General features: G+C 47.9%; 9 protein-coding genes across 9 annotated transcripts; 4 read left to right on the top strand and 5 right to left on the bottom strand.

Annotated features, from left to right (window-relative positions):
- Positions 1 to 229: 229 nt before the first annotated feature.
- Positions 230 to 2,017, top strand: JR316_0003335 (uncharacterized protein; the record flags this gene model as incomplete). The annotated part of the gene is made up of 2 exons (XM_047889108.1): positions 230 to 1,456; positions 1,505 to 2,017. 2 exons carry the CDS (start codon positions 230 to 232, stop codon positions 2,015 to 2,017), a joined length of 1,740 nt encoding a protein of 579 aa, XP_047751482.1.
- Positions 2,018 to 2,124: 107 nt separating this feature from the next.
- On the bottom strand, positions 2,125 to 2,960 carry JR316_0003334 (uncharacterized protein; the record flags this gene model as incomplete). Its single annotated transcript, XM_047889107.1, has 3 exons — positions 2,125 to 2,580; positions 2,641 to 2,721; positions 2,775 to 2,960. 3 exons carry the CDS (start codon positions 2,958 to 2,960, stop codon positions 2,125 to 2,127), a joined length of 723 nt encoding a protein of 240 aa, XP_047751481.1.
- A 175-nt stretch (positions 2,961 to 3,135) lies between these two features.
- JR316_0003333 (Phosphoglycerate kinase) lies at positions 3,136 to 4,749 on the top strand (the record flags this gene model as incomplete). The annotated part of the gene is made up of 8 exons (XM_047889106.1): positions 3,136 to 3,249; positions 3,304 to 3,349; positions 3,404 to 3,930; positions 3,979 to 4,044; positions 4,095 to 4,229; positions 4,284 to 4,405; positions 4,455 to 4,659; positions 4,714 to 4,749. 8 exons carry the CDS (start codon positions 3,136 to 3,138, stop codon positions 4,747 to 4,749), a joined length of 1,251 nt encoding a protein of 416 aa, XP_047751480.1.
- Positions 4,750 to 4,953: 204 nt separating this feature from the next.
- Positions 4,954 to 9,405, bottom strand: JR316_0003332 (JmjC domain-containing histone demethylation protein 1; the record flags this gene model as incomplete). Its single annotated transcript, XM_047889105.1, has 10 exons — positions 4,954 to 5,072; positions 5,128 to 6,879; positions 6,994 to 7,541; positions 7,592 to 7,661; positions 7,711 to 7,774; positions 7,824 to 7,994; positions 8,044 to 8,103; positions 8,151 to 8,419; positions 8,475 to 8,830; positions 9,056 to 9,405. 10 exons carry the CDS (start codon positions 9,403 to 9,405, stop codon positions 4,954 to 4,956), a joined length of 3,759 nt encoding a protein of 1,252 aa, XP_047751479.1.
- A 301-nt stretch (positions 9,406 to 9,706) lies between these two features.
- On the top strand, positions 9,707 to 11,597 carry JR316_0003331 (Bifunctional polynucleotide phosphatase/kinase; the record flags this gene model as incomplete). Its single annotated transcript, XM_047889104.1, has 11 exons — positions 9,707 to 9,761; positions 9,813 to 9,881; positions 9,951 to 10,212; positions 10,264 to 10,351; positions 10,403 to 10,520; positions 10,579 to 10,703; positions 10,759 to 10,831; positions 10,883 to 11,104; positions 11,162 to 11,234; positions 11,284 to 11,374; positions 11,427 to 11,597. The coding sequence occupies 11 exons, from the start codon at positions 9,707 to 9,709 to the stop codon at positions 11,595 to 11,597; spliced, it is 1,347 nt and encodes a 448-aa protein (XP_047751478.1).
- Positions 11,598 to 11,629: 32 nt separating this feature from the next.
- Positions 11,630 to 13,043, bottom strand: JR316_0003330 (Galactose-1-phosphate uridylyltransferase; the record flags this gene model as incomplete). Its single annotated transcript, XM_047889103.1, has 6 exons — positions 11,630 to 11,735; positions 11,785 to 12,055; positions 12,120 to 12,254; positions 12,307 to 12,463; positions 12,527 to 12,951; positions 13,004 to 13,043. The coding sequence occupies 6 exons, from the start codon at positions 13,041 to 13,043 to the stop codon at positions 11,630 to 11,632; spliced, it is 1,134 nt and encodes a 377-aa protein (XP_047751477.1).
- A 276-nt stretch (positions 13,044 to 13,319) lies between these two features.
- JR316_0003329 (V-type proton ATPase catalytic subunit A) lies at positions 13,320 to 15,706 on the bottom strand (the record flags this gene model as incomplete). Its single annotated transcript, XM_047889102.1, has 10 exons — positions 13,320 to 13,409; positions 13,468 to 13,987; positions 14,041 to 14,396; positions 14,455 to 14,475; positions 14,532 to 14,664; positions 14,715 to 14,866; positions 14,918 to 15,058; positions 15,116 to 15,217; positions 15,335 to 15,480; positions 15,532 to 15,706. The coding sequence occupies 10 exons, from the start codon at positions 15,704 to 15,706 to the stop codon at positions 13,320 to 13,322; spliced, it is 1,836 nt and encodes a 611-aa protein (XP_047751476.1).
- A 30-nt stretch (positions 15,707 to 15,736) lies between these two features.
- On the top strand, positions 15,737 to 19,715 carry JR316_0003328 (26S proteasome regulatory subunit 7; the record flags this gene model as incomplete). Its single annotated transcript, XM_047889101.1, has 15 exons — positions 15,737 to 15,848; positions 16,065 to 16,106; positions 16,162 to 16,199; positions 16,253 to 16,334; positions 16,384 to 16,681; positions 16,731 to 16,899; positions 16,947 to 17,323; positions 17,375 to 17,488; positions 17,540 to 17,630; positions 17,683 to 17,786; positions 18,253 to 18,648; positions 18,702 to 18,989; positions 19,042 to 19,503; positions 19,554 to 19,597; positions 19,657 to 19,715. 15 exons carry the CDS (start codon positions 15,737 to 15,739, stop codon positions 19,713 to 19,715), a joined length of 2,676 nt encoding a protein of 891 aa, XP_047751475.1.
- A 197-nt stretch (positions 19,716 to 19,912) lies between these two features.
- On the bottom strand, positions 19,913 to 25,990 carry JR316_0003327 (Dual specificity tyrosine-phosphorylation-regulated kinase 4; the record flags this gene model as incomplete). Its single annotated transcript, XM_047889100.1, has 10 exons — positions 19,913 to 19,941; positions 20,118 to 20,489; positions 20,538 to 20,771; positions 20,825 to 20,903; positions 20,956 to 21,183; positions 21,234 to 21,595; positions 21,645 to 21,936; positions 21,991 to 22,752; positions 22,810 to 25,269; positions 25,322 to 25,990. 10 exons carry the CDS (start codon positions 25,988 to 25,990, stop codon positions 19,913 to 19,915), a joined length of 5,487 nt encoding a protein of 1,828 aa, XP_047751474.1.
- Between the last annotated feature and the right edge of the window lie 211 nt (positions 25,991 to 26,201).

Raw genomic sequence — 26,201 nt, 5'->3', positions numbered from 1 at the left:
TGGCCACGACGTGTTCAAGGAACTGGCGTCCTAGTAGTAGTAGTAGTAGTCGATATCTATAGGGTCGCAATAGAGTGACTCCGATCATGCCTTCCTAATTTGATGTACCAGTGTCTCCAATGCGCAGAATGGACACAGCTCTTTTGTCAGCCACTATCTACTAAAACCATAAATACTATGTCGTCCACACATTCTATTCTTCTCAGCCTGCAGTTTCTTATTGACCAAAATGAGATTTTTCAAGTCTTTCAATCTCCTCCATCGCCGGACTAAATCAGCTACTTTTGTGCCAGGTCTCTCAGCACCAAGTCTGGACTTCCCAGCAACTACAAATATCAGAAGCTCATCGTTCACCATAGGGGACTGTCACCGTAGTACTGCTCCGTTATCGCTCTTTGACTTGGTCACCTCTAATCCACCACCGATCCCCGTCAACTTCAATCACCTATATGACACGCCGTCGGATCGCGTGCTAGGCATCTGGCGCTCTCGTCGAAACAGCGACAAAAGCTCATTAGCCAATATCCAATCTTCAGTAAACAAGGAACTTGCACGACTTTCTGAAGCTGTCAATTTTTGGATCTCGGAATATGGAAAACTCCAGATTTTGTTAAGGGACTGCCACGAGGAATTGGTAGCTGAAAGACTGAAATCCGCTAAACTTGAGCGAATTATTGAAGAATTAAGGCACGAAAAAGCGAGCTTTGGTGTATCTTTGGATCTGAGTGCAGATCAATCTGGCGACACAAGTTTCACTAGATTTTCTGGAGATACGAGTACACTGCAGTCGCAAAAGAGCCAGGTCCTTTTGTACCCAAGAACAGGGTTACCAAGCACGTCTTCCGCCAGTGGTTCGGATTCCTTAGGAGAGTCAAAGAAACCAAGGACCCTGGACGAATATTCTTCTGCTCTTAGAATGACACTCGCGGCTCGGAAAGAGCTCCGAGACCAAAAGAAAATCAGCAAGTTTTGGAAGAGATTGGCTGTTGCCATTGAGGAGCACCAGGACACGATTACACCTTCTGTTTCAACAATCTCGTCAATTCGTGAGGTTATACCTGCAGATCGACAGGCCGCCGTTCAAGCCTTGATGTCGCGCAGGGCCTTGTCTGCGAAACTTGCCGTGGAAAATACTTCCAGGACCATTGATAGTGCTGGATTGAAATTACTAACCGACCGACAAACACCCACGGGGGCTGCCTATACTCTTGATACATCTGCTTCTAAAGAGTCAGTATTCTCCCGGCTTGAACCTTTGGCAAGCGAGTCAATGAAGCAGGAGATCAGTGTTCTTTTCGGTTCTGGTAGTGTTTCGAGGAGTTTGGCGTCGTCCAGCTCTCGGCGAAATAGTTCGTTGGAAGCCTCTGGATCTATAAGTTATACTGCAGGATTGTCTCGACATGCAAGCCATAGTCTCAGCATAGAATCGTTTCAAGACATTAGCATGATATTCCAGGTACGCTGAAAGTCTCTTTAATTTATCAGACGAAACTGACCAAATTAGAGAGCGTTTGGTGTGGATACCAGTAGCTCCAAGTGTGAATCGGCGGGTCAATCTACCAAGGCTAGTGACTCAGCTTCAGCGGATATCCGCTTACCAGTTTCAATGTCAAACAAGAAACTCATAGCATCGGCTTCGTCCACATGTCTCCCTATACCACCCCTCGTCTCAACTAATTCCCAGGTTTGGGTGAACGTAGATTCAACCAATATAAAGACGAACACAAGGCCACTAGGTGACTCTCGCCGAAAAAATGACGCACCTCCTCATTCAATCAAGACTGCCAGCAAGGAATGTACATCGCGACGGTCATGGCATAGGTACATGGCCAAGTCCTCTCCACAGAAAAGAAGAAGTGTAGAAGATCAGCCACCAAGTTCTAGGGAAACAGGCGCGCTACAAGCAGCTGAAGGGAAGGAAAATAGCGGATTTTCAATGTCGATTCCTGCATTCAAAAGGAGTTCTCGATTACCAGTCCCAAGTCGGGCGTTAAATGAGCGAAATCCTTGTGTGTAGATATCATAGGATGTATAACAAACGTAAAATTTGGCAGATGCAGGGTTTGAATAGTTTCATGTAAGTATCATGGATACGGGTATAATAAATGAAAGAAACGATGGGAATCATTCGGTAGGAGCAACTTGGTCATCGGCCTCTTGTTTAGGCTCTTCATGTGCAGATGTAGCTGATTGCGGTGTATCACGACGATTATTAAAGTTACCACCACCGCGGCCCGATCCTCTGCCCCTGCCTCTACCACGACCTCTTTGATGTGGCCCTCCACGAACCCAGTTGCCAGAATCAGCACTTGGTTCTTGTGCAATTGTAGGCGATGGCGCAGTTTCGTCTTCCACGGAGCCTTGTTGAGGTGCAGCATCTGTTTGAGAAGATGAAGGAGGATTGATATTTCTCGAAGGCTTTCCAGAGTCCCATTCACGGCTTTGGACCTTTGCCATTTTTCGTTGTGCGTTTTGGTCGCGAGCACGGTCGATCTCTGATTGTATTTTGCGGTTCTGCATCTGCCTTTCCCGCTCTCGTTCCTGTGTCTGACGGAAGGCAGCTTCATCAGCTTGCACATCCTGAGGTAAAATGTAACGTTTGTCAATCGCGTTATCAGCATGATGATTATATAGACTGACTATTCTTCTCTGTTTGATTTTTTCGTTTTGTTGCCGGATGCGAGCCATTCGTTCTTCAAGAGCTTCATCGCTTAATTTATCCTTGACGGACGAATGTAAGGGATAGTTTAGAGAGAATACGGTAGGATCCATACTCTTTGGCTGCCACCTGTCTTTACACGTTCTGGATTGACATAAGGTTTTTCCTTTTGTTCCTTCCGACTAGAAGAATCGGGAGCGACAGTCTGCGAGGATTGTTCTGGTTCCTGATATTCTGGCTTCTCTTCGACGGTTTCCTGTGAAAAGTCGAGGCCTAGAGCGTTGGATGTGTTTTCGGCCATTGGTCAATGGGAGGCGATGCGAAGGAAGATCAAGAGCGACTCTGGAGAATTAATAGACGAGAAACCCTAACCTCACGATGAGGGGTCCAGACTATCCCAGAAAGGAAAATCTGTGGTACCATAAATATCGAGTCGGCGAGATTACCCATCTCCCTCCATCGTCTCTCCATCTACCATGTCCCTCTCTAACAAGCTCTCTATTACTGATCTCGACCTCAAGGGAAAGCGCGTTCTCATTCGCGTTGATTTTAACGTCCCCATCCAGGACGGACACATCACTAACCCTGCGGTATGTCCGTCAAAGATTGCGTCTCCTATCAATATGTTTCATCTTTTTTCGTAGAGAATCGTAGCGGCTCTGCCCACCGTCAAGTACGCTCTCGAGAATGGTACGCGTCTTACATATCTATGAATCTCTACTTATTTAAATCGCTCGACTACAGGCGCTCGCGCCGTTGTCCTGATGTCCCATCTCGGACGCCCCGATGGCAAAGTCGTCGAGAAATACTCTTTGAAACCCGTCGCCGCAGAAGTTGAAAAACTCCTCGGAAAGAAAGTCATCTTCTTGAACGACTGTGTCGGAGCTGAGGTGGAACAGGCCGTCAACTCTGCTCCAGAAGGTTCCGTTATCCTCCTCGAGAACTTGCGTTTCCACATTGAGGAGGAGGGCTCCGTCAAGAACAAGGACGGCAGCAAGACCAAGGCTGATCCCGCTAGCGTCACTGCGTTCCGCGAGCAGCTCACCAAACTCGGTGATGTCTACGTCAACGACGCCTTTGGTACCGCTCACCGCGCCCACTCGAGTATGGTCGGCGTTAAGCTCCCCCAAAGGGCCGCCGGATTCCTTATGAAGAAGGAATTGGAATACTTTGCCAAAGCACTCGAAAACCCTGAACGCCCTTTCCTCGCTATCCTCGGTGGTGCCAAAGTCTCTGATAAGATCCAGCTTATTGACAACATGTTGGACAAGGTAATTCACATTTTTTCAATGATTAATGCCCTTGCTCATGCGTCGCAGGTCAACTCTTTGATCATCTGCGGTGGAATGTCTTTCACCTTCAAAAAGACTCTGGACAAAGTTCCCGTACGCACTTATCTTGGTCTCGGACATTCGTAATAATGACGTCATAGTAGATCGGTACCTCCCTGTTCGACCAAGCTGGCTCTGAAAAAGTCGCTGGTCTAGTGGAGAAAGCGAAGAAGAACAACGTCAAGCTTGTGTTCCCAGTGGACTACATCACGGCCGACAAGTTTGACAAGAATGCTCAGGTGAGTGTAAAAGCATACCGAGAGAGATGAAGATGGTAACGATCATTGATTTAGACCGGAGTTGCTACCGATGAGGGAGGAATTCCCGACGGTTGGATGGGACTCGACGCTGGTCCGAAGAGCCGTGAGCTCTTCAAGCAAACTGTGCTAGAAGCAAAGACCATTCTCTGGAACGGGTAAGTGACAATTTTTAGAGATTCGGCTAGTTTATTTACTTGGGTCTAGTCCTGCTGGTGTGTTTGAGTTCCCTGCTTTTGCTGAGGGATCCAAGGAGCTCCTGGATGCTACAATTGAAGCGGTCAAGAAGGGAGCCACTGTGATTGTTGGAGGAGGAGATACTGCGACAGTTGTTGCCAACCACGGCAAAGAAGACGAGCTCAGCCATGTCAGCACTGGAGGAGGAGCCAGCCTGGAGCTTCTCGAGGGCAAGGTAAGCATCGTAGACATTCATACATTGACAGAGTACTCATGGGTCGCGTTGCAGACTTTGCCTGGTGTTGCGGAATTGAGCGAAAAATGACTAGCTGGCATGCTATGACCATACCTAACATTAAAGTTATTGCTTAACAAAAAAAATTATGAACTATGTAGAAAACGAGCCCGATTGTACCAACAAACTAGAGAGATGAATAAATAAACGAAGAGGCGTCGTTGAACAAGTAGAAAACCCGATGATGATTGATAGCATATATATCAAAGAAGAAAGGGGGTGCAGACGGGTCGGTCAACTGATGACGCACTCGTCTTTGGCCTGTTGTCGCGTTGGTCGGGCGACATTTCCACGCTTGTTGCCCATGCGCTTCATTTCTGTTAATCGATTCATGGCACGTTTGTTGCCTTGTGCTAGAATAACGAGTCAGTCATTCGAAATGCAAAAAGTGTTGCTTTTTACACTCACCAGCAGCACGCATGTACCATCGCTTGGCGAATTCAATGTCTTGCTTGATACCTATGCCCACTTCAGCATAGTACCCGACGGCATACTCTGCCTTGCTGAGCCCCTTGTTCGCGGCGCGTCGTGCCCAGAGGTAAGCTTCTGAATCGCTTTGCTTGAGAACACCTTCACTTCCCGTGAGATACCATCCACTGAGCGCGAGCTCTGCCTCGGCGTCTCCCTTTTCCGCAGCCTTGGTGTACCAGGCTATTGATCGACGGGGGTCAACAGGACAAGTGAGCGAGCCGTACTCATAGCACTGGCCAAGCTTGTACTGCGACGGGGTATAGCCCAACTGGGCAGCCTGCGTGAGCAGACTTTTGGCGTATGCAGGGTCGTACGGCACGAGCGCGCCCGTCTGGTTTTCGTACAGCAGCGCGAGCTCATGGAGCGCGTGGGGGTTATCCTCGTCTGCCTGCTCCGCGGCACGCTTGAGCCAGCTGATAGCTTCGCGGGGGTTTTTCTGCTCGCCGAGTGCACCGTTCAGGAGCACCATACCGAGCTTGAACATGCCAGGGGTGTCACCGAGCGAGGCGGCCTTGCGGTAGAACGCGGCTGCGCGCGACGGCTCCTTTTTGGTGCCTGCGCCAATCTCATTGCAGACGGCGACGCGATAGGACGCGGCGGCATGGTTCTGCTTCGCGGCCTGGAGATAGAGGTGGTAGGCGCGCTCGTGGTCGACCTGGAGACCGAGGGCGCCAGTGCCGTAGCAGTTGGCGAGGAAAAACTGAGCCTCGTCATATGCTTCGCCCTGTGTAGCGAGTCTGCGGATGACCTTGAGAGATTCGCCGATGAGAACTTCGCTGTACTTTTTCGCGCCACGTGCGTCTGTATTTGAGGTACGGATATGTTTGGCAGCATCGATGAGGTATTTGGCGTAGAGAAAGTGAGCCTCGGGGTCTGGATCCGCCTTGATTCTCTGGCGATACTGATCTATGTATTCTTTGGTAAAAGGGGGCGAGCTGAGATCGACGGCCTTGCTTTTTGTAGAGGAGGGAGCGAGAGAGGCAGAGGTAGCAGCGCGCTCGTAGGGGGGACGAGGGTCGAAATCGTGATGCTGCTGGACGGAATACTGATCGTTGGACTGGAAGGAAGGCTGGCCAGAGCTCCCAGAATGACCCGAGGAGACAGAGGCAGCGTAGACACTGCGATCGGAGGACATGGGAGGAGCATGGGCAGGATTTCGCTGGATAGGAGGACCCTGTGGGTGCGGGGGAGGAGCCATGCCGAGGACATTAGACGCGGCAGCAAAGAGGGGGTTGTGGTAGTTCTGAGGGGGAGGCGGGGGCTGCCATGGCTGGTGGTGATGGGGATGGAGATGCTGCTGGGGCGGTGGATACTGGGGATGGGGGGCGAAGCTGTCTGGAGAGCGATAAGCCGAGTGGTAGTCGTCGTACTCGTTGTGATGTGGAGGCGGAGGGCCGTTGATGTGGTAGTGCTGGGGCGGGGGTGCGGCAGAGTCGCTGTAGGCGGAGTGGGGGTACTGCTGGTTGGGAGGAAGGGTCATGGCGTGCCTGGGGGGTGGGTGTGTGCGCGGGGGAGCGGAGGCATGGGACATGGCAGAGGCAGCACGGGGAATGGGGTCGGCGAGAGAGAGGGTGCTGAAAGAGTCTGGCAGGTGATCATCGTACTGGGGCGGGTCTGCTGTGGGAGGAGTCAAGAGGAGAAGACGGGAGAAAAGAGACAAGAAATACAGTGGGGCAGCTCCGGCTGTCTCTGTGGGCGCACATCGTAGCCAGACGGATTCGCGGTCGACATGGAAGTCAGAGTGAGAAGTGTGAATATGTGATCCATGTGACAATTACTCTATTAGTCTACTAGCCTACCAACTCCACTCTTCTATGCGTCTCTCTATTACATGCCGCTCCAGCCCTGTCCCTGTCCGTCGCACCTTGCTCACTCTCTCCACCCGCCGACGCACAACTGCCTTGTCCTCTCCTGCTACAACTCCCCCTAGCCAGCTCTCCTCCAGTCCTGTCCCGCTCTCCGGTCTCTTGGCCGCCACAACCTCCTCCGTCTCCCCATCCTCGTAGCTCGCGTTCAGATCCCATATCTTGGGTCGGAAATGTCGAAAGTGTCCAGATCCCACCCGCTGTCGCTTCGTCTTGCTCCCTTCCTCGTCGCTCGCGTACCCCATCGCCTGCTTCACCCGCCATCGCAGCTCCCGCGCAACAGCTGGTCCGTCCTTCACTCGGTCTGCTGGTATGCTCTCTTTCGCCTCTTTCTTTGCAGCGTCGCTCCCCGTCTCAAGCACTCGTGCCTCTGACACCAGAAACTCTGCCAGCCTCAGCATCCCATCAAGCACCCGTGGCGGATACGACGCCCCTGAGGCAGACTTGAGATCCCGCAGGTACTTGTCCCCTACGTACCAGCACAGTCTGCCGCCAGTCTATCAGTGACTCACACCCCTGATCGTGAAAAAACTTACTTGGTAAACATTGGGAACGTAAACTTTTTCGGCACCTGTGTCGCCATCTCAATCTCCCGCACACGCAGCTCTGCATCACCTGTCAATATGTCTTTTCTCTGAATGTCATTTCAACTTACGCGTTGCTACATCATACGAATGCAAAAAGTTGCCTCCAAACACAAGTGTGTCAACAGGCGTGTGCTGCATCCCATCAGTAAAACTTTTCATTCTTGCTGTTCATGACACTCACTACTGCATGAATCCATCCAGACGGGATAATCATCGTGTTTCCCTCTACCAGCTCAACCTTGTACACCTCGTCCACCATATCCCCCAACCATGTCTGGTACTGCAACTCGCTCCCAGACCACTTTTCATACGCAGCCAAATTAGCTGCCGTTGGTCGTATAAAGTAAAATACCTATGCATCATGAATACCATGTCCACACACTCAAAACTTGTTCACTAACTTTTGATCCATGAAGAATATGATAATATACAGATGACCCCGCAAAATCAATATGCCAGTCCTGAACATGGATAAGTTTCAGTTCAATGCCACAACCGTAAAACATACCGTCCAGGCACCTGCCACTCCCATTAAACAGTACAATTGCACTTTGGGATACGCGTTATTCTTTCCCTTCCTCGTGCTTGGCCAAAAGTTCTCCACCCAATCCAAGTCTCTTACTATTTTGGGAGGGAGAACCATATCTGCAAGCTCGGTGCCAGAAATCTCTAATGAAATAACGTTCAACACTTTTTCGCGTTTCGAGGGTTCCAACTCGACATAATCTGCCCATTTGCCCAAGTTCCAGCCAGGTGCTGTTGATTGCGAGGCCACATCTGATTTCCAATGTTAATCATGAAAGAACAAAGGGCAAAAAAATGAATGACTCACCCATGACCTCCAACGGCACATCCTCGCCAATATACTCTGCTACATGCTCCACAGTGAGGTCGCGAGGTGGCATTTTCATGCCGAGTCCATCTGGCTGCTCGATGACGATAGGCTCGCGCATAGCGCTGTCGTCTTCTTCCAACCAAGTATCGAGCTCGCTGCCTTTCATCCGCCTGAACGGGTCAGGCTTGATGTCCTTTGTCTCGAGCATGCGGAAGAAGCGATTAGGATCGGAGCCCATGCCGGAATCGAGAGAGGCGTAATCGCGCTGCGTGCGTTTGCGGGAGGACTTGCGGGCGGGTGGTTTGAGTGTCATGATGCGAGATGGATCTGCCTTGGTGCATGCTTCGCAATACCTGGCAACGGGAGAAATGAGCGGTTCAATTCAGCCAGAAATCATTTTTTTTGCAATTTTTGAAACAACCCCGGCATTTCGCTCGGAAAAACATGAGTATTCAGAAAGAAAAAAAACAAAAAGATAAATTTTCCGAGTAAAAAAATTGGTTTTGTGATGTCATTTTTAACTTTTTAACTGGCAAAATTCCAAATCCCGAAACGTAGCATTATCATAGGGTGCTCACCATTTCGCGATGTTGTTGACGTCCTCACCGTTCCCGGCACAGCGCCAGTGGTACCAGGTGTTGCAATTATCGCACTCGATCCAGTTCTCCCTGCGCGAGCCGTTGATCAGACCCAGCGTCTCCTCCGTGCATGCGGGACACCGCTGGTCCGACTCGTCCTCGTTCGCGGGCTCCTTCTCCTTCCCCTGATAAATCGACGGCGCACCGTCACCGTTCAACGTGCCGTTGGATGGTGTCGCTTCTGGGGTGCGGATGGGTGTTGTTGTTGAGGGAGAGTTGGGTTCTGCTGCTGTCCCCACGGCTGGCTTGAGTGAGTTGCGATTTGATGCGCGGCGCTTTGCTGGTGCCATAGAAGGTTGATGAAGCAAACAGGTTGGTACAGTAGATGTCGTAGCGTTCAAGTACCTAGCAACTAGCAAGTTGGTCCAATCCAAATTCCTTACAACAACCAGCGTTACGTTCATCATCCACCGTGAATCAACGTCATGTGACTTTACGTACTTGCGTGCAACGCGTCAATTTAAGCTCTCTTGAACTTTGACGACGACGCGCCGGACTGGCACTCTGACCAAACTGTTCCCTTTACTCTGTGCGAGACGCACGTCTCTTGCTATCTCACTTTTACGAATCCGTTTTAGTACCTCCGTGGCTATGCAATCGTCCGCACCCAGCGATCCCCAACCATCCAGCTCGGCTCTTGAAGCAGGTACGTTCAACATAATCGTCTCTCCTCATAACTCTATCAAACTTTGTCAAGGTACCTCAAAAAAGCGAAAAAGCTCCGAAGAACAATCAGACTCAGCCGTCGCACCAAAGGCGCCTAAAAGTAAAAAACAACCTTTCTTACTTTCTTTAATCCGAACGACCGAATGAAATGAACCGTGTCTTTTTCCAGTCCACCCATTCTTCTCCAAACGAACCGAAAAGAAGCCGGAAGGGTCTTTTCAGTGGTTAAAGCCTTTGGGCCCGACAGGCTCATGCTTGCACGGCATCAATCTGCACCCAACGGCGTCTGCCAAAGTCGCGGCGCTCGATTTGGACGGCACGGTTATCAAGTCCGAGTTTGCGACGAAGAGTGCGGCTGCTGGGAAACCTCCGTCGTGGAGCTGGTGGAGGTCGATTGTGCCGGATAAATTGAAAGAGCTGTATGAATCCGGGTAAGCTTGCTATATGTGCCACTCGCATTGTCTTGTTGACCTGCGCAACAGCTTCGCCATCGTTTTTATTTCCAATCAGGCGCTTAAGCCTGTAGCGTTGAATACGTGGAAGGAAAAGATACCTCTAATCGGACAAGCTGTACGTTCGTTACTCAATCATGGAGACGCTTGCCATTCTGATAGACTCTAGTTGAGCGATATCCCGTTTCGAATATTGGCAGCTTCGCAGAAGGATCAATACCGGAAACCCATGCCTGGAATGTGGCGGGAGATAGAAAGGATATTCAAGGAAGAAGGCGTGGAAATCGGTACGCTTTCAAATCATCATGCTTTCAGGAAGCGCGTGTATTGACATACACTGCAAAGATAAATCCGCATCCTTTTTTGTTGGAGATGCTGCTGGTCGCCAGTACGTTAAAGCGAAAGGCGATTTCTCGAGTACAGACCGCAAATGGGCAGAAAATATCGAACTGCCATTCTTTACGCCCGAGGTGTGTTCGTCAATCCAATTTAGATCAACTGTGCACCTAATACTACTTCACCCAGGAATACTTCCTCAAATTGCCACCCCATGATAATTATACTATGCCTGGCTTCCGAGCATCATCTTTACCCAACTGTTAGTGGCATCCCTCGCTTACTTGCAATTATATTCATATCTAAACCACAGTGCCTCTCGTAACACCGACTTCGTCCCCTATAATACCCACCCCGCGTCAACAGGAGGCAGTCCTGTTCGTAGGATATCCATGTTTAGGAAAGTCAACTTTTTACCGCCGATATTTTCAGCCTGAAGGCTACGTGCATATCAACCAAGATACCCTCAAAACCAGTCAGAAATGTGCAAAGGTTCTTCAGGAAGCCATCAAGGAAGGAAAGAGTTGTGTCATCGGTGCATTTGCATTTTACCTCTTCAACAGGCCATGTCGACTAACGTTTCATGTAATAGACAACACCAATCGAAATTCTCCTACACGGAAAACCTATCTTGACATTTGTAAAGCCAATAATATCAAGGCCAGGTACTACCAACCTCTGTGTTATTTATTATTTCTAACACATCATGCTCAGATGTTTCTACTTCACCGGATCAATAGAACTAGCGTGGCACAATAACCTTTACAGAGCCTTTAACATGCCTCCTTCTGCTGCAGCAAAGGAAGTAAGTTATTTTTCCTCTTCTGCAGCCAGTTTCTAAAAATATGTCTCGTCAGCCCGAGCGTGCTTTGTTGCCTTACATCGCGTTTTCTGGGTTTCGCGATAACCTCGAAGAGCCTACATTGGCTGAAGGTTTCTCTGAGATCAAAAAAGTCAACTGGGTCTTTGAAGGGACTGAAGAAGAAAAGAAACACTGGTTAATGTGGCTTCAGATTGACGGGAAATGATCGTTTCATTATTTACATGCTTTCCTCGAGTCTCATGTCCGAGGGGCATCGAGGTAGTGAATTTCGCTACAGTTTCGGAGCCTATCTGCTGCTTGCTCCGCTGTTAAATCTCGTTGAGCTTCAGCCATCAACTCGTACCTGCACGAGCGGTCAGTGGAAATTGAGGAATGCGGTGTTAACGACATACCCAACCAGGAACTTCTTGACGGTTGCACTCCTTAGCAAAGGTGGTGTAAAGTGGACGTGAAGATGGGCAAAATCATAGTCATGATCTGCATCGTCAGATTCACCAACTTTTATGGGAATGGGCCGCTGATGTATTCCCATAGAATACGCAAATGAGCATGAAAACAAATTGTCGTAACGCTTGGTTATCCTGGAGAGTATTTCCGCAAAAGTTGTCTTCTCCGCGTCAGAAAGATCACTGATAGATCCAATGTGTCGTCGGTATGGTAGAACTGAATGCAAATCGGCGAGTTAGGGTACTGGGTGGATGGGATTGGCAAGCAACCTGGGGCTTACGTAGAATTTCGAATGGCCAAGTCGCCCACCACGGAACGACTGCTACCCAGTGGTCATTGGAAACGACGACACGGCCATTATCTTTTGGAGCCTCCATTTCTGCGTGTGCATATTCGCAGAGAAGACAGGGTTTACCTAAAAATAATAGAACATTTCCGTCACTTGGATTGCTCAGTTTAGGACTTACCCTCAAAACCTCGAGGGGCGGTTCCACCAGCTGGTTTCGTAAACGCATATTCTTTCAAGGACCTCAATTCTTGTGCAGGTATAGTGGGGACCTCGGATGAGGACCACACTTGACCGTGTGGGTGGGGGTTAGAACATCCCATGATAGCCCCTTTATTCTGTCAATCGTGATAGACGAACATCAGCATAAAGAACTTTAGCTGACCACACAAAATACAGACCTCAAAAATTTGGACGTATTTTATGCCAGGTTCAGACCCTCTTGCTTTGTATATGCGGATCCATTCCTCAATGACATATCCAATTTCCTCCAATTGCATACGGGCCATCGTGAGGTTATGTTTGGGATGGAAAAGGACCACATCACACGCGCCATGCAGTGGTTCTGCTATCATCAATGGGTGAGCAGGGGGTGCGGTATGCGGCAAAGGCGGGTACAACAGGGCCGCAAAGTCATTCTCGAAGACGAACGTGTCCTTGTAGAGAGGATTTTTCTGGCCGCTGCTCCGAGAGTTTCCAGGACAAAGGTAGCATGCGGGGTCGTACTCTGGGAGGCTTGCTGTTTGCGGAGGCTCCGTCTGACCGAGCCATGGTCGTTTAGTGCGATGGGGTGACACCAAGATATACTCTTTCGTGAGAGGGTTGACTGGCAGCAATCTGGATGAGATATTCAATGACGATTTACATTGAGGGCTCACATCGACGATGAGGATGCGTGCTGGGGTCAAACTCAGACATGGCAGAAGGCTACACACTATTATTTTTCGAAAATTCTGTGGTATTTATGGATTTAGGGAAATCAAATAGGGACGACCAGAAAGTCCGATGATATGACGTTATCGATTTTCGGACCGCATTACCGCCAAAAATGGGTAACTTTAATTGATTACACTGTGAGTTCTATAAATAAAGGTAGTTCGTAATGATAACGAGTGTACTGCTGCTGGATGGAAGACCAGTAGTCCATATGTACGAGTTCCAGATATCCGTGTGGAATCATGTGAAAGAGGAGATCTATTCTGCCAACTGTCGGAATTTGTCTTGAATTTCACCATAAAGAGCATCCAGTTTCTGCTTTATGGGTTCTTTGCCTTGAGAAGGTGACTACAAATACGAACGTGCTTCTTAGAAGATAGTTGTACTCGTTGTAAAAAAAACATACCTCGAACTTCATCTGAGACAACTTGAACATGATATCGCTCGCCGAATCCTTGATTTTGGCGAAAGTGAGGTCATTCTGTGCAACGGCTCTTACGGCAGCATCATGGAATCCGACGAAGTTTCTTAACATCGCACTGGTCTTGTAGAATGGGCAGAATCGATCGTACTCGCTGATACCATTTTGTTGCAAGAAGTCATCTTTGAGCATGCGTGCAACTTCTAGAGTGATTTTGTCGCCTTCACCCAGAGCGCTCTTCCCAACGAGTTGCACGATTTCGGCAAGATCCTCTTCTTTCTGAAGGATTTCTTTTGTCTTGGTGCGTAGCTCAACAAAGCCAGGTTCGTTTGCTTCATAGTACGACTCCAAAACTTTGGTGTACTTGGAGTAAGATAAAGACCAATTGACTGACGGGAAATGCTTGCGCTGCGCCAATTTCTTGTCGAGACCCCAGAAGACCTGAACAATGCCCAAGGTAGCAGCGGTAACAGGATCAGAGAAATCACCTCCAGGAGGAGATACACTGGACCAAATGATATGAGCATGTAAAGGCGAGAAATTGACCAAAAGACTAACGCTCCAACAATTGAGACTGTTCCTTGACGAGACGGATTACCCAAACAGATAACCTTGCCCGCACGTTCGTAGAAGCTCGCCAATTTTGTGCTAAGATAAGCAGGATACCCAGAATCAGCGGGCATCTCTGCCAAACGTCCAGAAATTTCACGCAGAGCTTCTGCCCATCGAGAAGTGGAATCGGCCATCATGGCAACATTTGAGCCTTGATCACGGAAGTATTCCGAAAGGGTAATTCCAGTATATATAGAGGCCTCACGAGCGGCTACAGGCATATTGGAGGTATTAGCCACCAGTGTCGTACGCTTCATGATAGGTTCTTGACGGTCTCCGACATCCATAGTCAATTCAGGGAACTATGGTCATCCGTTAAGGATCGGGGTTTTGAAGAAAGGCGAGAGGAACCAATCTTACCTCCATCAAGACCTCTGCCATCTTGAATATGACCAAGTTAATTTGAAGGCAGAATTTCAACGGAAGATAAAAAGTACCTCGTTTCCTCGTTCTCCGCAACCAACGTAGACGATAATATCACTGTTGGAGAACTTTGATAGAGCTTGTGAAATGACGGTTTTTCCACAACCGAAAGCACCTGGAATTGCGGTTGTCCCTCCTTGGACACACCTATCAGGTTTTTAGTCAACGATTGGACAACTAATATATTTGCGACTCACGGGAATAGAGCGTCTAGAATACGTTGACCAGTTAAGAGGGGATAGTCGGCAGTCTGTTTCTCGGTTACTGGTCGGGGTGCTCGCACAGGCCAAAGCTGCATCATTGTATGCTTTGTGATTTTTCCGTTGAATTCTGTCTCCAAGACTATGTCCTGCAAAAAAATTAATACTCTTTTTAGTGAAACACACAACAAAATACTTACATCCACGGCATAACTGCCTTTAGGCGCGATGCTGGTGATTGTTCCAAGCGCCCTGGGGGATAGCATAATTTTATGGTTGTCCACCAGAGAATTCTCATAAACGCGACCAAAGATATCACCTCCTGTGATGTGGTCGCCCACCTAACAATCATTAACACCATGAACAGCCACGTCGCGGTAAGTTGGAGAAGAACACACCTTGAAGGTGGTGGGTGTAAAATCCCATTGAATGCTTCGGTCAAGTGCATCTGTATTTATTCCGCGAGGAATATAAATGGATTGGGATAGTTCTTGGATGCTCTGTGTAAAGCGTCAGGATAGGAGCAAAAAATGGCGAACAAATTACAAACGCGTAACGGTCGCTGAATACCGTCAACAATGTTTCCCATAAGACCTTTCATTCATGTAAGCTTATACATAAAGTGAAAATGTACGATACTTGCCTGGACCAAGTTCCACACTCAAGGGCTTGCCCGTCCGCAGTACTGGATCACCAACAGTGACCCCAGATGTCTCTTCGTAAACCTGGATGGTTGCTTTATCTGCTTCGATCCTGATAACCTCTGAAGGAACCAGTTAATACGGCCTTTATATTCGTAATAAAGTTGATCAACCTCCAACAAGCTCATCGTGGCCGACACGAACAAGCTCATACATAGCAGCGCCGATCATGTTTTCCGCAATGACGACAGGTCCTGATACACCAAAGACCTGTCCGAACCTGCTCTCCCTTTCCTCATCTTTAATTTTCGGGAGATCTTTCTTCGCGTTTTGAAGTGCACCAGCCATGATCTGATGTAAGAAGTGGTGGTAAGAGCAATGGCGCAGTTGAGCACGGGCTGCACTATGACACTCAGCCAAAATCACCCTTATCGGCTATTCGGCAATGCCCGACAACATCACGTGGAGGACGCGTATTCATTCAGAGGGGGTATTCGTCACTTTCTGAGATCTACTTACTTTGTTTCCTACAATCCCCTCCCTCCACGTCCATAACTTGAATACAGCACACTATGCCACCAAAAGCGTAAGCACATTCTATTACAATCTGTATACTCTTTCTGACAGTTCGATATTAAGTGATTGGGAAAAGTGTATGTTCATTAGGGAGTTCTACTAAACACAATCTTACCTTTACTCCGTACAGACGAGAAAAAGGTCGACAGCAAGGACGACGAGAAGATCGTTGGTTGGTTCACAACGCGTTCTCTCTCTTTCTAAATGCCTGATACAAAAATATTCAGCCCTCGACGACAGTGATATCCAAATTCTCAAGACTTATGTACGCCATTACGCGTTTCGTTAACCGAGGATTACTAACATGGTGGTTTGTAGGGACAAGGTCCTTATGCAAAGAAAATTCGCGATGCTGAGAAGGATATTAAAGACATTCAGGCCCGAATAAACGAGAAATTAGGTGCGCAGTGCAGTTGCATTTTTTTTGTTCCAAGCTCAAGTAGAAATAGGTGTTAAGGAGTCGGATACTGGCCTCGCCTCTCCAAATCTATGGGATCTGGCTGCTGACAGACAAAGGATGGGAGAGGAACATCCCTTGCAGGTTGCACGTTGCACAAAGATTATCCAAAAGGACCCAGAGCTGGAAAAGGCAGCGAAGGCCGTCAACGCGCAAGGTGCACAGCAAGGTCAGAAGGGAGCCGACGAGCAAGACAAATACGTCATCAACATCAAGCAGATTGCTAAATTTGTAGTTGGACTTGGGGACCGCGTTGCCGCCACAGATATAGAGGAAGGAATGCGCGTTGGGTAAGTCTGGATATTAATATAATAGGTTAGCACACTAATTTCTTGTAAGTGTGGATCGCACCAAGTATCAAATTCAAATCCCACTGCCTCCCAAAATTGATGCCTCGGTGACAATGATGCAAGTCGAAGAAAAGCCAGACGTTACATATTCAGATGTTGGCGGCTGCAAAGAGCAGATTGAGAAACTTCGGGAGGTTGTAGAGACCCCTCTGCTTTCGGTAACTGTCTGTTGTGCATCTCTTTGCAGTGTCTAACCATTTAATAGCCGGAACGATTCGTCACGCTAGGTATCGACCCGCCGAAGGGTGTTCTTCTTTTCGGTCCTCCTGGCACAGGGAAAACGCTATGTGCCCGTGCTGTCGCTAACCGCACAGACGCAACATTTATCCGTGTAATTGGTTCAGAACTGGTTCAGAAATACGTCGGTGAAGGTGCTCGTATGGTTCGAGAATTATTCGAGATGGCGAAGAGCAAGAAAGCCTGCATTATTTTTTTCGATGAAGTTGATGCCATTGGTGGAGCTCGTTTTGATGACGGCGCAGGAGGCGACAACGAGGTGCAAAGAACGATGTTGGAGTTGATTAACCAACTGGACGGATTTGACAATCGAGGCAATATTAAAATCCTTATGGCCACAAACAGGTATGTAAGTTTCTTGCATTCGCATCCATCTTAGATTTATCATTTTGTAAGGCCTGATACTCTTGATCCTGCACTATTGCGACCCGGCCGTCTCGATCGCCGAATTGAGTTTTCTTTGCCAGACAACGAAGGCCGTGCTCATATTCTGCGAATACACGCGCGAAGGCATGTCTGGCATCACATTGATCTTTATAATGCTTTCTTATCCTTTTACAGCATGAACGTTGAACGGGATATTCGATTTGACCTCATCGCTAGGCTATGCCCCAATACTACAGGAGCTGAGCTCCGCTCAGTCGCTACAGAGGTACTTTTCAGTTCAATATATCCAGCCTTTCAATGACACCTTGCTTTACCAGGCTGGCATGTTTGCTATTCGTGCTCGCCGGAAAGTTGCTTCAGAACGCGACTTCTTGGATGCTGTCGAGAAAGTAGTGAGACAAGGAACCAAGTTTTCGAGCACGTAAGTCAATTCTTTCGCAAATGTTTTGACCTTTTTAAGTTTCTTATGTACTTCCTTCAGACCGCTGTATCAAGTTTACAATTAGGGGCAGTTTTCTTCATGTATATTTTTTCGTCCATTCTGTAATATAATTCTCTTGCATCTAAGTTAGCATACGTATCTCCGCACGACCTCCCGATGAAGTCTCAACACATATCTAATGAATTACCTAATCCATAACCAATTACTTGCACCGTCCGGATGAATGATCCGCGTTGTTAAATACGGTTGTCCACAAATTACGATGAATGGCTTGTGTGTAAACCTACCACCATCCACTACACTAGCGCCTATCAACAGATTGCTTTCCTGGACAAAAAACGCAGTTCATTGGATATTATACCATGACTTTATCGTTATGTGCTCGAAAACATTCTTCATGGTCCATAAAATGTCGTGGAAGTATCAATCAGTGCCTATCATACAGTCGAAACTATCATCGCCGAGCACCAGCGCCATCCTCTGCAGAAATGAGGGAATTGTTGGCAAGATATGAATCCACACCACCGCGACCACTGAACTTAGCTCAACTACTATCCTACGGACATCCGACTACCCCAGAGTCTGTCTTGTCATCTGGGTCATACGCGTTGGCGGAATTGCCTAGAAGGCTCGCTACACGGATTCGCGCTTTGGAGGCGCTTCCCTTTATTGTAGGCACGAACCCTTACGTCACAAAGACATTGAACGCGTTTAAGGAAGGTTTTCAATGGTTGGCAACCCACCCTCCAGTGACAAATCTTCGAGAAAATGGTGAGTTTGTAGAGCAGTTAGCAGCTCTGGTTCAGCGACATGCCAATGATATACCCACCATGGCGAAAGGGTAAACTCACTTTGCCCGTTGTTTACAAGTACTGCTCATTTTTGTTTGCTTAGGTTCCAAGAATGCTCTCGATACATGTCGCCAACTCAAATAAGCGACTTTTTGGACGGCGCCATTCGTAACAGAATATCTATCCGTCTAATTGCCGAGCAGCACATTGCGGTGTCGCAGTCATTAGATTTTCCAAGCGACCCTACCGCTTATGTGGGTGTTGTAGACATGAGATGCTCCCCCAAATCCATGATAAACATGTGTGGCTCGTATGTCACTGAATTATGTGAGGCCACACTCGGGGGAAGTCCTGCAATTATGATAGATGGTTATACAGATGCCACATTTCCGTGAGTTCAGTTCTTCATTAGCTTGGAGTATGTTAACGGTACCTGTCTGTAGTTATGTTCCTGTACATCTCGAATACATGCTGACCGAAATCCTAAAAAATTCGTTTCGAGCAACTGTTGAACATCAGGCCAAGCTTCACAACCAGAGTGCATCTTTGATAACTTATCCTCCTGTCACCATAACAATATCCCCACCAACTGCGAACAGTACAAAAGGAGCGACGTACTTGTCTATGCGTATACGTGATCAAGGAGGAGGGGTTTTACCTTCTAATATGGCCCGAATATTTTCTTACGCATTTACTACGGCTGGACGAGGTTCAGGATCAATGTCTGGGGATGGAGGTGGACCATACGCTGCCCAACACATTGGTGGAAGTGCTTCAATCGGTGGGGAAGACGACGACGCAAATTCAAACATTTTCGGTGAAATCACAGGGAAAGGCCTACAAACGGGATTGGGGACAATAGCGGGACTTGGCTATGGTTTGCCTATGAGTCGCTTATACGCTAAGTGAAGGACCTTTCCTTTTCCTCCCATAATACACTGACATCGCCACCAAGATACTTTGGAGGTTCACTTGACTTTTTCTCATTGGAAGGTTGGGGTAAGGATTATACTTTATTTAATGCTTCGATCAGTTCGTTGACTATCCTTGAAACTTAGGGAGTGATGTATACCTGAAATTAAGATGCTTAGACGAGGCGGGAGATTCCACCATTTAATGGAATATATACCTAAACTGCACCCTTTATATTTGAAACGAAAGGTATATCCACTGCACAACGTTGTTGTTTAATAAGTAATGCGAATTATATGTAAATTGAACACCATGCAGAAAAACGAGATTGCGTGAAGGAGAAGGAAATGAAATACAGCAACAAGAACTACAACAATCAACAAAGGGGAACCAGGAAGGCAGTCATGCTGTTACTTGTTTGTCGAGCTGGACTACGTGTTCCCTCGAGTAAGTATGACAGAAACATATAACTCTCATAGAAAACTTACTGCGTAACCAGTCAGAGTCCGACTAGAATGGAAGCCAGATAGACTGTGAGACTGAGAAGTACGATATGACCTTGACGTCTGCAACGAACTCGATCCTACAGCCTGAGAATGAGAATTACTTGGAGTTGTTGGTCCGCCATTAGTAGTGGTTGTTCTGGTTGTTCGAGCGGTAAGAGGGGTTGGGGCACTGATGAGAGACTTCTTTGGGGTTTCCGTAACTGTGGATTTTCCCCGGGTACTTAAATTAGAGGAAGACGCAGAAGGTCTGGTTGTAGTCGTTACAGGTTTTGGTTTCCGTCCTGCTAGAATGAAGGGGTGGCGCATAGCAGTCTGAGGTTTCATTCGCCTCTCCGGGTCCCAAATGAGGCATTTGGCAACAAAATCAACGAATTCTTCGTCATTGCACCTTAAAACTGATGCCAATGTTTTCGTTCCTGGCTTACGCTTCCGACCTTTTGAATTTTGGACAATTCGAGGGGCTCCATTGGTATCTATCGTTGGTTAGCATTATGAACAGGTGTCAAACATCAGATCCTCACCGAAAAAAAGTTTCCGGCGTGAACTACGGTTAATAAATTCCTTATCTGGAACCCCGAGCACTTCCATGATGCATGCCAATTGCTCCTGCTCGTTCTCCCCGGGGAATATAGGAAATCCCGTATAGAGCTCAGCTAGTATGCATCCCAAACTCCACATATCGATGGCCATATGATAATTCATTCCAAGGATGACTTCAGGTGAGCGATAGAAGCGACTTTGGATGTATGTATATACTAACAGTAGAATGAGTATACTGGAAAGAGAATATAATTATAAGTAAACTTACTTTTTTCATGCTCGAAACAACTACTCCCAAAATCAATCACTTTGATCCCACTCTTGGCTGGATGACGAAGGAGGACGTTCTAGAGAAAGATTCGTCGAGTGAAACATTGAAACATGATGAGATGAAATTACCTCTGGTTTAAGATCGCAATGAACAATGCGATGATGTCGCATTAAAGATAGAGAAAGTAACATCTGACTTGTGAATCGACGGATAAGAGCAGTAGTGAACCCTACGAAGCCATTTGCCTTGATCAACTCATACAAATTGATACTAAGCAATTCCATGGCAATGCACAGGTGATTTCGGAAGTAAAAATGTTCCGTCATCTTGATGACATGATGTTTCTCGTCCGCATCCTAAGAAATAAATGAGTGTCTGTTTAAAATTCGTGAATGAAATGACTAACCCATTTGCGAAGGTTGTCAAGAATCTTAATCTCAACCAATGCTTGATGATGGAATCGTTTTTTGTTCCGAATGATCTTGACAGCCATTGATTCACCCGTGCAGTGGTCCCTGCAATGCAAAACCTGACCAAAGGAACCTTTTCCGAGGGTATCTATAATTTCGTAACGGTATGCAAGATGGTCATGATTTACAACGAGGTAATCTCCTCGTTCATCGTCGTAGCCATAATTATTGGTGGGGTTGTCCAGAACCGCCAGCTTCTTCCTGCTATTAGCGCCAATGCAATAGACCGAGGGGTAATCCAAAATTTCCTTCCGCTCAAATTCTGAAAGAGATTGTGCCTGCGAACTTTTCAGAATACCTATTTATTGTTAGGATACATACCCATAGAAGAGACGGTGATAACTTACTGGCTGGTGAAGATGGAGTACCAGGAGGAACTGGTTCAGGGAATTTAAGCATTTCGTCCAGTTCTTCCTGACTAGCACCCGCTGCCAACTTTTTAGCATGTTGTCGCTTTATGTAGTGTAGCATTTCTTCGTCGCCAATAAGTTCCTCTTCATCTGGCGAACTGGGAGCTGGAGATGGGGTTGAAAGAGATTGCCGAGACGAAGAAGGCGAGGCCGACGGCTGATGAATGCTTTGATTAAGCCCTGATGTTGATGCCCTGGTGGAACTTTTGGGTGCCAACAGCTTTAGTCCCTTTGAAGGGGAAAGAACAGAAAATCGATGATGGGTCGTGGACGTCTCGCTTACATTACCTGTTCCAGAAAGCGAGGCGACTGAATTCGTCGAAGATTTGCGAAGTCCAATGAAAGACATCGAGTCTCTATTAGGCTTGCGCGGCGTGGTAGCAGATGACTGCGGTGCATTGATTGAACCACTGATAGTGGACTGACGAGGAACGCGAGATATCGAGGCGTTGGAAGCAGATGGAGAAGCACGCACAGTGCTCTGCCGCACTTTGGGTGTTGCCCCATCCTCATTCTCGATAACACCAAATTCATTCGTTGACAAACTGACAGGAGAAGCGTTGTTCGAGGATGCGACAGCAAGATTGCTTGCCCTCCTGGCCGCCGGAGTGGAAGTAGAATTCTTCAAAGGCGGGGAGGCCACTGCGGATGTCCGACTAGAAATGCGAGGGATCTTGGTGGGTGTTTCTTTGGGGAGGCCAGATGTAGAATTCATTAAAGTCGATGGAGGCTCTCGACCCTCCTTCAGCGTTTGAGAACTGCTGGTTCCTGTCGTTCCTACTGACGGAGAGCCAGCAATGGTCGGTAACTGATTGCGACTGCGAAGAGAAGTGTCCGACTGCTTTTGCATGGAACTGACAGTTTGATTTGTTAATCGGGAAGATGAAGAAGAGGTAGAGGTTCGACTGGAGGTAGAAGAGACAGGAATGGCATTGGACTTGAGCTTCGCAACTCTTTGCGCGGTGACAGGCTCCAAAGCAGCGATTTGCATCGGAGGTAGATTGACTGGTGATTTGGGCTTCCTTGGATCAGCTGAAGATAGAGTCTAAAAATTTAGAATGTAAATAGCCCGTTCATCTGGGGATGAATTTTTCAGACATACCTTGCCCCTTTTCCTATTCATAATGACTGATATCCTACTTTCACTTCTATCTTTGTCTTCCTTTTTTTGACGTTCCTTTTCAAGCTTAATTCTTTCCTTCTCCGATTCACGAGCAGCATCCTTTACTCTTTGTTGTTCCTTGGCAGCATCCTTGGCATCTGAATGCAAGCTTCTACGAGAACTCGACTTTAACAGTGAAGGCAGACCCAAACTAAGCATAGAGGATTTCTTATGAGCAGCGCCTGGCGTCGAGGTAGAAATAGAACTGTAATCCTGAGAAGGAGAGGTACTCTGCTTCATGTAGGACTGATTTGCGGACAACAGGCCAGGAACGGGAGGGGAAGACGATGGATTCGGCCCAGTTGGAGGAGGAACTTGCATAGATTGAGATGAGGATCGTCGGAAAAATGGTATAGAAGATGGAGTCAAACGCTTGTTTTGACCACGGCGGATGGAAGAGGATGGACTAAGAGGACCAGGTGGAGGAGCAGTAAGACCTGAAGTAGTATGCGTACTTGATCCAGTACCTGGACGACTGGTCTGAGGCGCGCGGTCGGGAGTCTTGGAAAGGGAAGGCATCTGAGCAGGTGTTCTCACAGATCCGACAGATGAAAGAGACGTCAGTGAACCTGCAGACGTCATAGCATCGGGGTGATTCGGAGACCAAGGTGCACTTGCAGACGACGAAGAGGTTGGCTGTTCCTTTGATAAAGATTTGCGACCTTGCTGTCCGAATGTAACCGAGCGAGGACTCAGTGGGAAAGACGAGGTCTTTTGGTTTGACGGAGAACCAGAGAGCTTGAGATTAAGAGCACTGAAGCTCCATTTCTTTGAAGGAGTCTTGGGAACAGCAGGAGAACTTTCGTTAGTCGAAGAATAGTGCTGGCTTTCTCGCCGGGTAGACGAGGATGCAGCAGGAGAAACGACGGGACTGGTATAAGATGGGGGAGCTTCAAGGGATGCGTTTCGATGTGGTTGTAACTGAATCTCGCTTGTGTAGATTTTATCATCTGTAGGTAAGACTGGGAAAGTGAGGCCCGAAGATGTGGATGGAGGAGAACGATAGGTCGACAAATCTTTGGGAAGAGGAGGAACAGGAGGAACGACCTTTACTTCAGTTGAATCCCCATTGAGAGCTGAATGTGAAGCGTCAGTTGAGTGAATACTTGAAACATCGCTGCTTGCACTATTTCTTCGGCCTTTATTGGAAGAATGACGTCCTGAAGCGGCTGATACAGAAGTAACACTGGTGGCTGCCGACATGGACGCCGAATCCCGCGAACTTGGGGTACTCGCATACGTAGTGGAGGAAGTAGAACCGCGTTTTGGTGTAAAGCTCAACCTTGCGCTGGCATTAGCTTTTTTGGGTGTTTTATCAAGAGGTGGTTGACTCTGAGGTTGTTCGTCGCTGCTAACCGCCGCAACAGACGGCTCCACAAGGTCCTGCAAGCTGAATTCACCTTTGTCTTTTGATGATGCACCATCCTTGACGTTACCACTGCCACGCTTAGACTTTCCAGAATCGGATGTGCTGATACCTTCCCATTGACTGCCGGATTTACTGGCGGGGGTTCCTGGACGACTCGAACTGGAGGGCCTCCCGAAGCTACCAACACTGGCACGAGCACGAGCACCCTTCCCAACCATGCCATCCAATTTACGAAAAGCTTCCGCAGTTGCCTCATCATCCAGATTCCAACCTTCATGATTACCACGAAGAAGTGCATGTGCTACGTTAGGAGATGAATGCGCCTGAAGATTGTCCTTTGAAGAACGATGCAAAGATGAGGGCTGCGATGCGGTAGCCCCTGCTGTCGTGCGTAGGAATTGTTGAATTGACGAAGAGGAGGGAGATGGAGGAAGATGAGAAAAGTCAGTAGTGTGGACGCGTCGCGAATGATGGCTTTCGGGAGCATTGGAAGTAGTTGAGCTCGCAGAACTTTGCCTGATATGTCGTTCTGGTGTTTTCCCTGGTAACGGCGCAGTCTTGATGCTGCTGGTTATTGTTAAACCGCTGCTATCTCTGCGTCGTTCTTTGGTTTTGGATTCTCTAGGCGAGACTGTGGAGATATTAAGGCTACGATGCTTTCGAGCCGATCTGTCATCCTTAGGCTTATCTCTGGTTGACGAGCTTGATATAGGTGACTTGGTAGTCAATGTGCCGGTTTGATCCAATTCAAATTCCCCCGATGTCCGCTTCCTGGTTTTCCGTGCGCTTGGATTAAAGGCGCTGGGTGGCGACAATCCCACCGTATTGACATCAGGAGAGGAATACTCAGGAGGATGAGAGAATTTAGGTGTATCGTCAGCAAGAGTCGAGCCTATGTCTTCCTTTGCCTGTACACTCGAATGGATGTTGCGTGGATATAAAATTTCTTCTCCTCCACTCTCATCTGCAATGGAAGGTCGTGTGCGAAGTGTCCGCGGTGGTGGTTGCAAATGTGGTTGCAAATTGGAAACCTTGGAAAGGTTTAATATCGATGCAAAGAAAGGGTCTAACATATTCACGTACCTCCTCTCTTTCTGAGCTTTCGCCATCAATGGCTTCAATGGTCCAAGGACTATCCGGGTGATCCTCTTCCTCGCCATCGTTCGGCACGACATCATACCCTTCAGCTTCAGCATCCAGAACAGTATCATCACGATCAGTGCTTCCCTCTCGAGCCCAGCGAGGGGTAGCTAATTCTCCAACACCAACGAGGCCACGTCTATCGATTGCAGCTGGATTGCGCGCTGGAGTGGTAGGCTCAATAGGTCGCTGATGATCGGGCGTAGTGGCAGTAAGATACGTGTTGGCTGACGGTAGGGGTGCTGAAGGTGATTCGGATTCTGACTGAATTCCAAAATAGTATGGATCAAGTGAGGAAGTTGAAGACGTGGGGCGTGAAAGGGTTTGTTCTCGTTCCATCGGTGTACCGTCGGGTATGGTGACATTCAAGGTGAATTGCTGGCGCTGTGCCACGATCAACGAAGTGCCTTCACTGAAAGCAGAATTATATATTACCTCTTCTGTATTCTTGTCCTCAGGAACAAGATATTCGCGTTCATAACGGATTTCGCCGTCTGATACAGCCTTCCTATCCTCGCCCGGAATTTCGAGGGCCTCAGGTCGATCTCTTTTCTTGGTTGAGGAATTACGTTTAGGTGAATGTCCGATTCGGGGAGATGGGGGCGCAGACATTAGAATTGCCGTGAAAGGCGTTAATAGAAAGAAGAAAGAAAAGAAAAAGAGACCCTGGAAATGATATAGAAAAGGAAGGAAAATGTGAAAGCGGTTCTATGTAGCTTCGAGTACTGCCAGAAGGACAAGCAGTCTGGCGCAGGAGGATGTCTGGCGCGATGTTTGTTGGCCGAATTCACCTCATGTCAGTGTTTGTTACTATTTGTACAAA

The sequence above is a fragment of the Psilocybe cubensis genome, chromosome 3, assembly GCF_017499595.1.
Source record: "Psilocybe cubensis strain MGC-MH-2018 chromosome 3, whole genome shotgun sequence".
NCBI classification, from domain to species: Eukaryota; Fungi; Basidiomycota; class Agaricomycetes; order Agaricales; family Agrocybaceae; genus Psilocybe; species Psilocybe cubensis.
This window is presented reverse-complemented; position numbering and strand designations above follow the sequence as displayed.